This window comes from Lampris incognitus, chromosome 1, assembly GCF_029633865.1.
Source record: "Lampris incognitus isolate fLamInc1 chromosome 1, fLamInc1.hap2, whole genome shotgun sequence".
In the NCBI taxonomy this organism is placed as follows: domain Eukaryota; kingdom Metazoa; phylum Chordata; class Actinopteri; order Lampriformes; family Lampridae; genus Lampris; species Lampris incognitus.
The window spans coordinates 136,267,571-136,282,692 of record NC_079211.1 but is presented as its reverse complement, the minus strand read 5'-3'; the positions used below and the strand labels follow the sequence as shown (position 1 = coordinate 136,282,692).

At 43.4% G+C, this 15,122-nt stretch overlaps 1 protein-coding gene across 1 annotated transcript in view; it reads left to right on the top strand.

Moving 5' to 3' along the window:
* Window positions 1-12,790, top strand: part of LOC130112503 (EGF-like repeat and discoidin I-like domain-containing protein 3) — a 154,613-nt gene extending 141,823 nt beyond the window's left edge. Inside the window, exon 9 of the mRNA XM_056279895.1 lies at window positions 12,377-12,790. Coding sequence (XP_056135870.1) covers window positions 12,377-12,532 — 156 coding nt within the window. The 3' untranslated portion in view covers window positions 12,533-12,790. The remainder of the gene's footprint in view (window positions 1-12,376) is intronic.
* Window positions 12,791-15,122: the final 2,332 nt, after the last annotated feature.

The following is a 15,122-nucleotide window of genomic DNA, read 5'->3' as shown; positions in this document are numbered from 1 at the left end:
TCCGTGTAGCTGACTAACGTAAGGGCTCAGCTAGCAGTTTAGGAAGCTACCGCTGCTAGCTAAAGTAAGCACAGCTAGTAGGCTATGAAGCTAGTGTGCTAGCTAGCAATTATGAGAGTTAGCATCGGAAGCTAACGTAATTACCGTAACAAAAGCTGACGTGAGCTAGCAAGGAAAGCTAGCCCAGCCAGTAGAATAGGAGCTGGTTAACTAAACAGCTACCTGCTGATGCCAGTGATCACATTTAGCAGCCGTCTAAACTAATGGCCTAAGCTTTAGCTTAGTTTTGAGCGTACCTGGGTAGCAAGCCGGCGGGGGAAGGTGAGACCTTCCCCACTTTATTCATTTGTGTTGCTTTCTATTTTGGGCGGTATCCCCGGGGGGACCCCTGGTGAGCCCGGTAACGCCGCTGAAGACTAGTCAGGCTGAGCTAGTCAGGGCAGAAGATTCTGAGCTAGTGTAGGCAGCTAGAGAGGGCGAAAGACTTTGAGTTAGAAAAGGCGATACAGGTACGCTCAGGGCTTAGCATCCAAGGTAAATCAATAAAAATGGAATCACTAAAGAAAGAGAGGACCAAAGTGAAGACGGCGTTCACGAAAAGAGCCAATTACATCCTTAGAATGGCAACAACCATGGTTCGAGATGAGCTGAAAGTTGAGTGGAAATCATTTTCTGATGATGCAAAAAGGGTTTTTTCTGCAAATGATGACTATGAGGCTGGCTTGCTAGCTGAAGCGAACGATGACGCGGAGGCACTGGATGGGCAGCTCAAAGCAGACATAGAGAGAGTAACCAGAGAGTGTGAGCTCAAAGTTGAAGAGGTGAGACGGGCAGTCAAGTCCAGCCTTTGGTCGAGATATGCGGAGACCGAGCTAATATCTGCCATTGGACGGGCAGAAAGAAGCTATGAAAGCGCTGAAGGAGTCAGCCTGAAAGGAGTAACCTACAGCAACGGTAAGGAGCAAAACGCACTCTTGGAAGGTCTCACCGCCAAGGCAGAAAATCTGCTGGCTGTCTGGGAAGAGTGGATCCCTGAAGGTGTTACGTGCGACATGAGTAAGCGGCTTCGGGTGCTGGAGGACAAGAGAAACGAGCTCTGGATCAGGTGGTTGGCAGAATTCGGCAGGGCCAGGAAAAAGGAGGCCGATGAGATCGCCGAGACTGAGAAGAGAGCCGCTGAGGCCAGGCTAAAGGCTGCCGAAGTTAACGCCGAGTCTGAGGAGAGGGCTGCGGAGGCCAGGAAAAAGGCTGCTAAAGCTCAGCAAAGGATGGCAGAAGCTGCCGAAGAAGAGCGTGCTGAGCTAGCTAAGGCTCAGCGGAAAGCATGGGAGGAAGCACATAGCGCCAGTATGGCAAGCCTGGGAGCGGGAGGCGCGCAAGCAGCAGCCAAACCGAGAGTGCGCCTCCAACCAACAAGACTACCGACGTTCAGCGGTTGCATGAGAGACTTCCACCGATGGCGAAGAGACTGGGAGAGTCTGCAGAGACAGGGAGATCCGTCAGAGTCACCGGAAGTGAAAAAATTCCAGCTCCTAGACAGCGTGGAAGAAAAAATCGCCAAAGACCTCAGACTTTCGAGCTATGATACTGCAGGAGAAATGTTCAGGGTCCTAGAGAACCGGTTTGGGAACAAGACTACCATCGCAATTCAGATAATCAGGGAGTTGGAGAAGTTTCCAGCGGTGAAAGGAAACCAACCAAGAAAGACAATTGATCTGATTCAAGCTGTGGAGAAGGCCCTGACCGATCTGACGGATCTCGGAAATACTGATGCCATAAAGAATCCGCTGGCAATGGAAACTATAGAGAGCAAACTACCTGACAGTGTGAAGATGGACTGGCTCAAATTCGAAACCAAACCCGAGAACGGTGTCACCGCTGATGGTCGCTTTAATGCTCTCTTAAAGTTCCTAAAGGAGCAAGAAGCGGTTTTCGAAAGGTTGGAGCAGTTAAGAGTGTCAGAAGAGCCTGAGAAATCGAGCAAACCGGAAAGGAGGGCGTTCACAAGGGCCACAGGAAGGAATTTGGCAAAAGAGGAGCGCAGCGTGTGTGGAGATGAGAAACACGGAGGCAGGATCTTCTTCTGCGAGAAGTTCAAAGGGCTCAGCCTAGCCGAAAAGAAAGACGTCATCGAAAGGAATGGAGCCTGCAGGAGATGCTTGGCATCCCATGGTGTGTATGGAGAATGTAGTAACAGGTTCCTCTGCAAGAAGAAGTGCTGCCAGAAAAGAGACGGCTCAGACCACCACTACCTCTTGTGCTCCGTGGAAGGAGGGCACAAAAGTGATGAGAAAAAGAGGGAAGAGCAAGAAGGGGGAAAGAGAGACACAAAGGCAGGAAGGCTCTCAAAAGAACAAGAGAAGGCCCTAGCTGATGTCTCCCCTGAAGTAGCGGAAAGGGTAATAAGGGCATTTACCAACAAGACAACAGCATCAATGAGAGCGAGCACAACTCTTAATCAGCCACCGAGAGGGTAGGCTTGCTCCGCAGCGGATGAAGACAGTGGGAGACCTGGTGTTGTGGGACGGCCCACTGGGCAAGACTGTGGGGGGAGCGCACCCTGATCTGTTCGAAGAGGTGAAGGTATCCATTCACAACTCAAAGACACATTTTGCACGCTCAATGAGAGCAAAAGTGATCAAGGTCGAAGAGATTTCCAGAGAGCCAAATAGCTCCAGAGAGGAAACGCTGGGCCTGGAGCAAGAGAGTGGTGAGGAGATCAGGAACATGGCCACAACCAGCAAGGAAGTTCTTGAGTGGTGGAAATGGGACAGCATCGGAGCTGCCTGTGAGCCGAAGTGTGGAGGATGCTGGTGCGGGAAATGCCAGCCAGGAGGGAAGGAACTAGAAAAGATCAAGGAAGGCCTGACCTATGTGGCTACTGACGACCACAGTGACTCGCCGCACTGGAACGCGGGATACCCCTGGACTGAAGACCCGGCTTCACTTCCAAATGACAGGAAAGTGGTGGAAGCGACATTCTTGAGAACCGAAAAGCGCCTCATGAAGGACCCATTGTGGAGAGCTGCTTACGCAGCCCAAGTACACGAGATGGTGGAAAGAGGAGCAGCCATCGAGTTAAAGAAGGACACAATCAACAGTTGGAGAGGGCCAGTTTGGTACGTAAGTCACCTAATCGCACCGAACCCTCACTCTGTCACCACGCCAGTGCGGCTCGTCTGGAACAGTAGCCAAGAGTTCAAAGGGACGAGCATGAACAACATCCTGCTGAAGGGTCCGGATGTGCTAAACCCAATCCGGGCGGTTCTGCTCAGGTTCAGAGCAGGAGAGCATGCGGCCATAGGAGACATCAAGAAGATGTACAATTCTGTGTGGCTGAACGAAAGAGAGGTTCACCTTCATCAGTTCCTCTGGAGGGACTCACTCGAGGAAGAGATCAGAGACTTCGCTATCACTCGGGTCAATATTGGAGACAGGCCAGCGGGATGCATAGCGCAGTTGGCCATGAGGGAAACCGCGAGACTGCCCAGGTTCTCTCACATGAGCGACGAGAGAAGAGTGCTTGAAGAGGAAAGCTATGTGGACGACATCTTCACGTCCCACAATGACCCAGGGAAGCTGGACAAGATCACCAGAGGAGTGGAGGAGATACTCTGGGCCGAAGGCTTCTCGCTCAAACCGTGGGTTCGGTCCGGTCAAAGTGGGAGGTGCGAGGGTAGTCAGGTTGGGCAAGCTGTTAAAAGCCCAAGTCCAGAGTCCGGAACCCTGGTGTTGCCTAACCAGCTAGGGCAGGAAGACAACAAGGCTCTTGGTGTTGGATACTACGTGGACAGCGACAGACTCTTCCTGATGGTTTCAATCAACTTCTCCAAAAGAAAGCAGAAGAAGAAGACGGCAAATCCTGTCCAGGGGCGTCTGGATGGGACTGACGAGGCTCCTGTCTACACGGTGAAGGAGGAAGAGTCGACCTCCGCTGAGATTGAAAACAAGGAGAGGCTCTGGGGCGCGGCTATCGTTGATCTGGTTGAGCCTGAAAAGTTCAGTAGCTTGGCCAAGCTCTGTGGGGTGATCGGTTGGGTTCGCCGAGCTGTTAAGAGACGGATGATTCGCGGGAGAGCCATGGAGAGAGCAGAGTGGGAGGCTAAGCACTCGAGAGGGAAGGTGGGCAAGCCAGTTATCGATGTGGGGGAGGTCAGAGCTGCCTTTTGGGACCTATGCTTGGCAGCCCAAGAGGGGGTAGCTTTCCCTGAGTCTACATTGAACAGGCTTGTAGTCGTCAGAGAAGAGATGTCAGGACTACTGTTGTGCTATGGAAGGGTCCAGACCACAGGAGAGACAGGAGTGCCACTGGTTCCGTATGGAGCATGGATAAGCACCCTGCTGGCAGCGAGCGACCCTGTGATGCGGGCCGTGCCTCTTCGGGGGGACCTGGCTCCGGGGTCGTTAAAGACTTAAAGAAGAAATTAAAGAGTTAACCGAAGAAACACCACCAAAGAGAAAGCGGTGATTATTAGTGTGGTCTCCTTAGGTCTAGAGTCCAGTAGACCAAGTGGGAGGTGTGTTGCTTTCTGTGGGGTGGTTGGATTTGAGTTGTGTTTAGTCAGAGATTTTTGTTTGGTTTGGGTACAAACTTGTGAAAGTTATTTCGTTTACATGTAGTTGAATTGTGGCATTGTTGAATTGTTAGTTACATAGGTGAATCTGAGTATTGATAATAATAATGAGATTTATTCCAGTTCCGATTGTATGTGATTTCTGTGTGCTTGATGAGGACTTTTATTGCGAGGTTCTATTGGCGAGAGATGCGTGCATCCGGGGTCTCAGTCGGGGAGCTGCTGTGATTGGCTGGTTTGCGTTCTGGGGGTGACGTCGGGAAGGTTGGTGCAGCTTCGGAGTGGGGACTCTTTAGTATGACGGGACGAGGACGGACTGGTGAGTGATTGCGGGAGTGAGTGAGTTGTATTGTGTGTTAGCTTTGAGTTGAGGGTACTTGAATGATGTATGTTTGTATTTTGTGCGTTTTCTTTTTCAAGGTTCGTAACCTGTTGGTTAAAAATAAAGAAATTTTCGACCATTGAGTGACGTCCTGTTCATCCTCGCCTCAGCTGCGGGGCTTGTTTGAGAGTTAGCAGCACAATGCCTTTTAAGTGTTCTCTGCCTTTTCACCACTTCAATCAAGGATCCTAAGTCTAGGAAAGTTGAAGACAGAAGGAGGAGGATAAATGACAAAGAGAGGGCAGCGTACTATGTGTGAGGTTTTGTTTTTGTTTCCTACAGATGCAAACCCTGTCGGACTAAAGTCTAAGATCTTTGCTACAATATAGATGAGAAAGAGAGGGTGGGGGAGAAGGAGGAAAGAGAAATGTCTCACACAGTGGGTGGAGGAAAATGATGAAAAAGAATGTAGGATGAAAGGCTGGTCTGTAGTCATTTGTATTAGAAATGTGACATAAGGAAAGGAAGGAAAGCATGCACTGGCCATATGCTACCAGCTTACGCCCATGGAAGGAGCAAATGAATATGAATGCTAAAAACAACCGGAGCAAAACAGAATCGTGCACACAGAGTAATGCAGGAGCAGACGTGTAAAGGGAAACACACATGCACCTGCAAGTTTTGGTAGATGGTGTTTTACATTTCTGCATATATTGATCAGGAGCAATTACACCTCATATGTCCAACTGCTTCTGGATAAAGAGAAGCCTTGCCTAACTGATCATCCATAACACACAATGTGACACTGGAGAGTCACATGAACACTTACCTACCGAGTACTTACTACTACTACTGCCACTTGTCATCTTCTGTTGCATCATGGGATGAAAATGTGACAATGGAGTATCTGTAGAGTCAAAGCAATACTTGTTTTACAATGTCATTACAATTACTACAACGTCCATAATAACTTGGTCCATCAAAAAATGGCTATATTGAAAATGAGAAGAATTATTGGCATTGTCTTGGATTTTTCTTAAATAAACAAAAAGGTTATGTACATTTCCAAAACCCACATCACACTAATACATTTTGCTGTCTTAGTTAACCGTGGTGTTTTCATCGATCATTAGTAAATAACCCAGTAAAGCTTTTGTCACGCATGTCCAGCTTTACTGCAATGATTGCAATAAAGGTAATGACTGAACAAATCAAATCTAAAATGTGTATTCTTTACATAAAACAAGCGGTGCAGAAAAGAAATGGCATTGGAGAGAGAGACAGAGAGATTTAAAAGTCCCATTAACAATCAATCCCGCAACAAAATCAAGCATTTCTTTATAAGTGGTTCAAACAATGTGTATCCTGTCTGGTCCATAAGCTAAACAATTTGCTCTAATACTTGGCCTGTCTAACATGTCTGATCTGTTACTTTACAGTGGACCTTTGTGGTGCATCAGTAAAAGATGTTGCTTTAGGAGTATCAGTGTATGTGTTTAGCAGGAGGTTAGACTACTGGAGCATCGTAACATAATATCTATAATTCATGTGTGGACGGTACAGTAGAATCAACAGCATATTGACGGAAGACCATTCCAAATGTTTGGCCATCAGCCATCTTACTTTCTGCTACTTGCTACCACCATCATGCTGCTTTCCTTCTCTCTCAACATTGTGCACAGAACTGGACTACGTAATTGATATATTTATCCAATTAACTTAACTGCACATACAAAACGCATAGAAGTGGCAAAAAATAAAATAAAAAATCCAATCATATCTACGAGTAATTCAATAAAATCACACAATTCTTTATCGACGTTTGTTTAAATAAGTACAAAGATTATGAGCCTACATCACCAAATGCTCTTCAAATTTATGCATCTCAGGATTTTCTTATTGGTGCACTTCCGCAACATCAAGACTTGTCTCGTGTGTTGGTTTCTTTCTTGTGTGATGGGATAAAGCAGTTTTTTTGAGGGGGGTGGGGGGTAAAAATTGCATGATTATTTTTTGATTCTCTAATTCCGTAGCCAGTCAAATCAAAATGACATCAATAATTGTTTGATGGATCCCAGATTAGGGATGAGTTGTTGCCTCAAGTGAAGGAATTCAAGTATCGCGGGCTCTTGTTCACGAGTGAGGGTAGGATGGACAGGTGGATTGGTGCAGCAATGCGGATGTTGTACCGGACCGTTGTGGTGAAGAAGGAGCTGAGCCGAAAGGCAAAGCTCTCAATTTACCAGTCAATCTTCGTTCCAACCCTCACCTATGGTCATGAGCTTTGGGTAGTGACCGAAAGGGTGAAATCGTGGATACAAGCGGCTGAAATGAGTTTCCTCCGTAGGGTGTCTGGGCTCAGCCTTGGAGATGGGGTGAGGAGCTCGGACATTCGGCGGGAGCTTGGAGTAGAGCTGCTGCTCCTTCGCGTCGAAAGGAGCCAGTTGAGGTGGTTCAGGCATCTGATTAGGATGCCTCCTGGGCGCCTTCCTTTGGAGGTTTACCGGGAAAAGCCAACTGGGAGGAGACCCCGGGGTAGACCCAGAGCTCGCTGGAGGGACTACATGTCCAATCTGGCCTGGGAACGCCTTGGGATCCCCCAGGAGGAGCTGGAGGGTGTTGCTGGGGAGAGGGACGTCTGGAGTGCCCTACTTAGCTTGCTGCCACCGCGACTGATGATGAATGAATGAATAATTGTTTGAGAGCCGTGTAGATGAAGGTAACCCTAAGAGGGTTAGCCAACCAACCCATTTTCAACAATTGGTGTTGTTTACCCTGCTGACCTTACATTCCACACAGGTTCACTTACAGACATTCATAATTGCTTCTGTTTAACTGAAACAATTATAGCCATCATCCCAGTAGGAGCAGTTATTTTTCTGTTGATTATTCCCATGTAACCATATCATCATTAGGACATGCATCTCAACATGTCAGTATCAATTATGTCCAAATCTGGCATTGGTGTCTTGTTTGTGTCTTAGTTAGCTGATATTTTATGAAATGAGGTCAATTCTGGGGGGATATATATATATATATATATATATATATATATATATATATATATATATATATATATACACTACCGTTCAAAAGTTTGGGATCACCCAAACAATTTTGTGTTTTCCATGAAAAGTCACACTTATTCACCACCATATGTTGTGAAATGAATAGAAAATAGAGTCAAGACATTGACAAGGTTAGAAATAATGATTTGTATTTGAAATAAGATTTTTTTTACATCAAACTTTGCTTTCGTCAAAGAATCCTCCATTTGCAGCAATTACAGCATTGCAGACCTTTGGCATTCTAGCTGTTAATTTGTTGAGGTAATCTGGAGAAATTGCGCCCCACGCTTCCAGAAGCAGCTCCCACAAGTTGGATTGGTTGGATGGGCACTTCTTTGAGCAGATTGAGTTTCTGGAGCATCACATTTGTGGGGTCAATTAAACGCTCAAAATGGCCAGAAAAAGAGAACTTTCATCTGAAACTCGACAGTCTATTCTTGTTCTTAGAAATGAAGGCTATTCCATGCGAGAAATTGCTAAGAAATTGAAGATTTCCTACACCGGTGTGTACTACTCCCTTCAGAGGACAGCACAAACAGGCTCTAACCAGAGTAGAAAAAGAAGTGGGAGGCCGCGTTGCACAACTGAGCAAGAAGATAAGTACATTAGAGTCTCTAGTTTGAGAAACAGACGCCTCACAGGTCCCCAACTGGCATCTTCATTAAATAGTACCTGTTAGAGCCTGTTTGTGCTGTCCTCTGAAGGGAGTAGTACACACCGGTGTAGGAAATCTTCAATTTCTTAGCAATTTCTCGCATGGAATAGCCTTCATTTCTAAGAACAAGAATAGACTGTCGAGTTTCAGATGAAAGTTCTCTTTTTCTGGCCATTTTGAGCGTTTAATTGACCCCACAAATGTGATGCTCCAGAAACTCAATCTGCTCAAAGAAGTGCCCATCCAACCAATCCAACTTGTGGGAGCTGCTTCTGGAAGCGTGGGGTGCAATTTCTCCAGATTACCTCAACAAATTAACAGCTAGAATGCCAAAGGTCTGCAATGCTGTAATTGCTGCAAATGGAGGATTCTTTGACGAAAGCAAAGTTTGATGTAAAAAAAATCTTATTTCAAATACAAATCATTATTTCTAACCTTGTCAATGTCTTGACTCTATTTTCTATTCATTTCACAACATATGGTGGTGAATAAGTGTGACTTTTCATGGAAAACACAAAATTGTTTGGGTGATCCCAAACTTTTGAACGGTAGTGTATATATATACACAGTGCATCCGGAAAGTATTCACACCCCTTCACTTTCCCCACATTTCGTTATGTTACAGCCTTATTCCAAAATGGATTAAATTCCTTTTTCCCCCATCAACCTACACACAGTACCCCATAATAACCAAGTGAAAAAGGTTTTGTAGAAATTTTTGCAAATTTATTAAAAATAAAAAACTGAAATAATGCATGTGCATAAGTACTCACACCCTTTGCTATGACACTCAAAATTGAACTCAGGTTCATCCTGTTTCCACTGATCATCCTTGAGATGTTTCTACATCTTGATTGGAGTCCACCTGTAGTAAATTCAATGGATTGGACATGATTTGGAAAGGCACACACCTGTCTATATAAGGTCCCACTGTTAAAAGTGCATGTAAGAGCAGAAACCAAGCCATGAAGTCAAAGGAATTATCTGTGGACCTCCGAGACAGGATTGTATCGAGGCACGGATCTGGGGAAGGGTACAAAAATATTTCTACAGCTTTGAAGGTCCCGAAGAGCACAGTGGTCTCCATCATTTGTAAATGGAGGAAGTTTGGATCCACCAGGACTCTTCCTAGAGCTGGCTGCACAGCCAAACTGAGCAATCGGGGGAGAAGGGCTTTGGTCCGGGAGGTGACCAAGAACCCAATGGTCACTCTGACAGAGCTCCAGCATTCCTCTGTGGAGATGGGAGAACCTTCCAGAAGGACAACCATCTCTGCAGCACTCCACCAATCAGGCCTTTAAGGTAGAGTGGCCAGATGGAAGCCTCTTCTCAGTTAAAGACACATGACAGCCCGCTTGGAGTTTGCCAGAAAGCACCTAAAGGACTCTCAGACCATGAGAAACAAGATTCTCTGGTCTCATGAAACCAAGATTGAACTCTTTGGCCTGAATGTCAAATGTCACCTCTCATCACCTTGCTAATACCATCCCTACAGTGAAGCATGGTGGTGGCAGCATCAAGCTGTGGGGATGTTTTTCAGCGGCAGGAACTGGGAGACTAGTCAGGATCGAGGAAAAGATGAATGGAGCAAAGGACAGAGAGATCCTTGATGAAAACCTGCTCCAGAGCGCTCAGGACCTCAGACTGGAGCGAAGGTTTACCTTTCAACACGACAACGACCCTAAGCACACAGCCAAGACAACGAAGGAGTGGCTTCGGGACAAGTCTGTGAATGTCCTTGAGTGGCCCAGCCAGAGCCCAGACTTGAACCCCATTGAACATCTCTGGAAAGACCTGAAAATAGCTGTGCAGCGACGCTCCCCATCTAACCTTACAGAGCTCGAGAGGATCTGCAGAGAAGAATGGGAGAAATACCCCAAATATAGGTGTGCCAAGCTTGTAGCTTCATACCCAAGAAGACTTGAGGCTGTAATCGCTGCCTCAACCAAGTACTGAGTAAAGGGTGTGAATACTTATGTACATGCAATATTTCAGTTTTTTATTTTTAATAAATTTGCAAAAATTTCTACAAAACCTTTTTCACTTTGTCATTATGTGGTATTGTGTGTAGGTTGATGAGAGAAAAAAGGAATTTAATCCATTTTGGAATAAGGCTGTAACATAACAAAATGTGGGGAAAGTGAAGGGGTGTGAATACTTTCCGGATGCACTATATATATAAAGATACCAACCTGATCTCATCCCACGGCATCATATTTTGATGCTATTGCTCAAACGTCAACACATGACTCAGAAGGCACACTTTGGTGTCTCTGTATGACATGCGTGTGATACGTACGCTCATGTCTGTCTATATGAGATGCAGAGTGTTAACAACTACCTAGCCTTAGCCCTTACCCTAAATATTAATAATCATTTAAAAAAAAAAATCACAGTGCAAGTTTCACATCTCTATACAGACATCGAAGGGCATCCGTACAGAGACTTCTCCCATGTCATATATTGACATATGGTCAATAGGGTAAGATAATATGACGCCATAGGGTGATACCACGCTGGAGGATAGTGTGTTACTACTTGACTCGCTGTGCAAGTCAAATACTGCTTGTAAGGCAGTAATGGCAACTGAATTTATTCAAAATATAATTTAATTGTATTTCAGTTAATCAGAATAAAAACAATTAAAATACCAATAGAGATATCAAGAACATTACATCCCCTTTAAAACATTTTGGCATTACATTAACACTAGAATGACCAAGACCGTCTTGGTCAAATAATTCAATTTATGAGTGACTACATAAGATGGCCATCCTAATAACTTCTACATTCATCAGGAAATTGTCCCTATTTCTTCATTCATTCATCACTGGCTATATTGCTGAGCGTGACATTGCCATGATGATGGACCAGACATCTTCTAGGAGTTCCTAATTAACCTTACAAAACTGTATATGTAGAAAAACTACTACTACCACTACTTTTGACTGCTCCCGTTAGGGGTCGCCACAGCGGATCATCTCTTTCTGTCCTCTGCATCTTCCTCTCTCACCACATCCATAAACCTCCTCTTTGGCCTTCCTCTTCCCTGGCGGCTCCATATTTAGCATCCTTCTCCCAATATACCCAGCATCTCTCCTCCACACATGTCCAAGCCATCTCAAGCTTGCCTCTCTTGCTTTGTCTCCAAACCGTCCAAACTGAGCTGTCCCTCTAATATAATCATTCCTAATCCTGCCCTTCTCTGTTACTCCCAATGAAAAGCTTAGCATCTTCAACTCTGCCACCTCCTGTCTTTTCATCAATGCCACCGTCTCCAAACCATACAACATAGCTGGTCTCACTACCGTCTTGTAAACCTTCCCTTTAACTCTTGTAGGTACCCTTCTGTCGCAAATCACTCCTGACACTCTTCTCCAACCACTCCACCCTGCCTGCGTATATAGAAAAACAAATTGAAATAATCATGCACGTTACTATGAAAACCTGTTTCTGCATGGCAACATTTGCTTGAAAAATAAATATGAACAAGTCGGCAGGCACAGTCGACGGAGAATGGTTTGAGACACTAGCCTGAATGCCAACCAAAAAACCAGCATGACCTCTCTAAATTAGTAATAACTATAAAACAAACAAACACTGATGGGTACGGACGTGTTACTGCAAATATTGTATGCCTACACTTCCAGTGTGTCACACTAATATCTCTTGCTTGTTTTGTTTTGTCTAATTGTGTGAAGTCACAGTGTGAGAAATCATAATGCTTAAATACCATAATTCTCCTGTTTTTTTACAGGTCTTCCAAGGAAACTTTGACAATGACACACACAGAAAGAATGTGATAGATCCACCCATCTATGCTCGGTTCATCCGGATCCTCCCATGGTCGTGGTATGGCAGGATCACTTTGCGTGCAGAGATACTGGGATGCACAGAGGAGGAGGAGGAGTGATCCCCTTGGCTTGCCAGATGTATCCAAGCCAGTATTTCCATATAAAACTGTGCAACCTGTAAAAATAAATCAATTTCCAATGGATTTTTCAATAATGAATATTTAATTGTGGTGGGTTGCTGTTGTTTTTTTTGTACAATAATTTAAACCTGCCCCTGTCTCACTTCCGTGTTTTTTTGTGATCATAGTCTTTTTAGTCCTCTCGAGATTTTCCATCCTATTTGGAAGGAACTTATGTAACATAAATGAGAGGGATTGGGCTGTGGGAGTAGAAAAGGGGACCTCACTGTGGTTTTAACTTGTTGCCATGGAAGATATTGTACAGTATCACTTTTTAACAAAGATGTGAAATGCCATACTTCACTGGACATGAACAACCAACTTAATTGTGTTACAGAACTGTCCAAATACTATTGGAGTTTCACACGATACCACAGGATCAAAAAAAAAAAAAAATTTTTTCTTTGACACTTCCTCAAGCCATGCTTCTATATTAATTGACAGTGTCATTAATAGATTGATCAAAACAAAATCAATGCTCTTGTATTATATGTAAAACACTAAGCAATTGCATGGTGCATAAATTATTATTGTATATTATGACAAATCATTTAAAAGTTCCTACCCTAAGAGCAATTGCTTTGTTTTTGGGACCTATTTTTATGTGCATTTTTAAATAGTTCTGATACACACTGCAAAAGCTTACAACACATGTGCAGCGGTGATTCTGCAATACTGACACTGAGGCTTATGGGCTGTCTATAGTTGAAATGACTTAATTCTCTCATTTAGAGTTTGCTTTTTAAAACTTTATAGTTATTAGAATTGCAGTATATTGTGTAAGATATTTGGACTTCATTGGGGGGGTGTCTTATTTGTTATTTCATTTCCATAATTTGTAATTAAATTTGTTGTCTTGGAAACCTAAATGGATTCAAATTGCAATGCTCAAGAGGTCCAGAAGGCTTGAGGTCATCCTAGAACCCACAAATGTATAATTTCCGTCCACCTATTAAACATACTCAACATGTGATTATGTTTAAAAAAAAAGCTCTGCAGAGACCGTGACCATTTAAAGAAATTGTAACATTATTATTTTGCAACAACAACTTTTGCTTCTTTCTTCTGACATAAAAAAAAAAATCACGTTTCACAATAAAATGTCCAAGACACATTAACATGTGTTAGGAAGCATACAGTGCCACTGAACAGTAAGGCACAGGCAGTGTGTGTCTGTATTTTGGAGAATATAATTATCTTTCTGGGTGGCAAACGCGGTGTTATCAATTCTAAAATTTAAATAACTTCTATTTGCAGGTCTTTTCACATGACACGACCTCTAAATTTTAGGGTGCCAAAATGTTTTTTTTTTTTAAAGGGGGGGGCAGAATATTCTGACCCTGCATTTTTCCTGCTGTACAGTACATCAGAATGGTTTGTTGGTTAGATACAGCAACCAATAACTTTTAACTACGGCCCACAATATTAAAACAGCCTCATTACATATTGTTCATGATACAGAGCTTAAAACGGATGTCGATTATTATAGCAGCAGCTTCTGTTGGCCAATTTTCTCAAACCTCGTCCAGACTAACGACCACTTTACACATTTGTCATTCAAGAGCCTCGTTAGCACACTGTCATTTAATCAAGCAAACATGTCTTATGGTCGGCAAGACTAAACGGATGCATCAAATGTGCAAAGACTTCAGCCTAGCCTGAAAGCTAAAACAAAGCCAATCCAGTGATTTTTATTTTATTATTATTTTCTTTGTAACTTGTCAAAGTCATATAATTTACAGTGTCCACAGCGTTTTACTAACAGGAAAAAGTTTACTTGATTTCAAACCATCATATTCTAAAAAATATGTTTGGCACCCTGAAATAGGTGGACAATGAACGAATGTTATGGTCGTTTCTTGTAATTTCTTAAACCACAATGAAGAACAATATTTCCTTAAAAACTATTTGTATGTAGAATTCATCAGCAGATTTTGTCGCTCAACGTAAGAAACAGAAATAAGAAAAAAAAATGTTGCGTTCTCAGTATCTTTATGTTTACTCCACTGTATATTTTTCACGCTCTATTGTGACAACAGCGTCTTTTTTGGGGGGTGGGGGTGTAACATAAAAGAAAAAAAATGAAATTCAGTATGGATTGGGAATAAAGCCACTTGTAATTCTGGTTGTAAGATTCCAATACAGATGGCCCTGATGAGTCTAATAGTATAAAGGTTATACTGGATAGAAAAGATAATTTATGCATTTTTTGCTAATTTCAAACAATAGTCACTAAATCATTTTTTTTTTTTTTACAATTTGCTGTAGATTAACAGTATGTGAAAGTTACCGTGGATGTAAATCAGTGTCTGTCATTCCTTGGATACGTGAACACAGTGTAATCATTTTAATTACTTTTTTTTTTATGGATGTTTTACTAAACTTTTTTTTGTCTCTAGTCTTTTAGTTTTGTTTTTGTTTTTTTTCTTGTCTGAGTGTATCTTTCCCCGCATCTGCTACAACTGATATTTATAGTTGGCTGCCTGTGAATACTTTTCACAGAGCTAGATTTTTATCAAACCATTAAGAA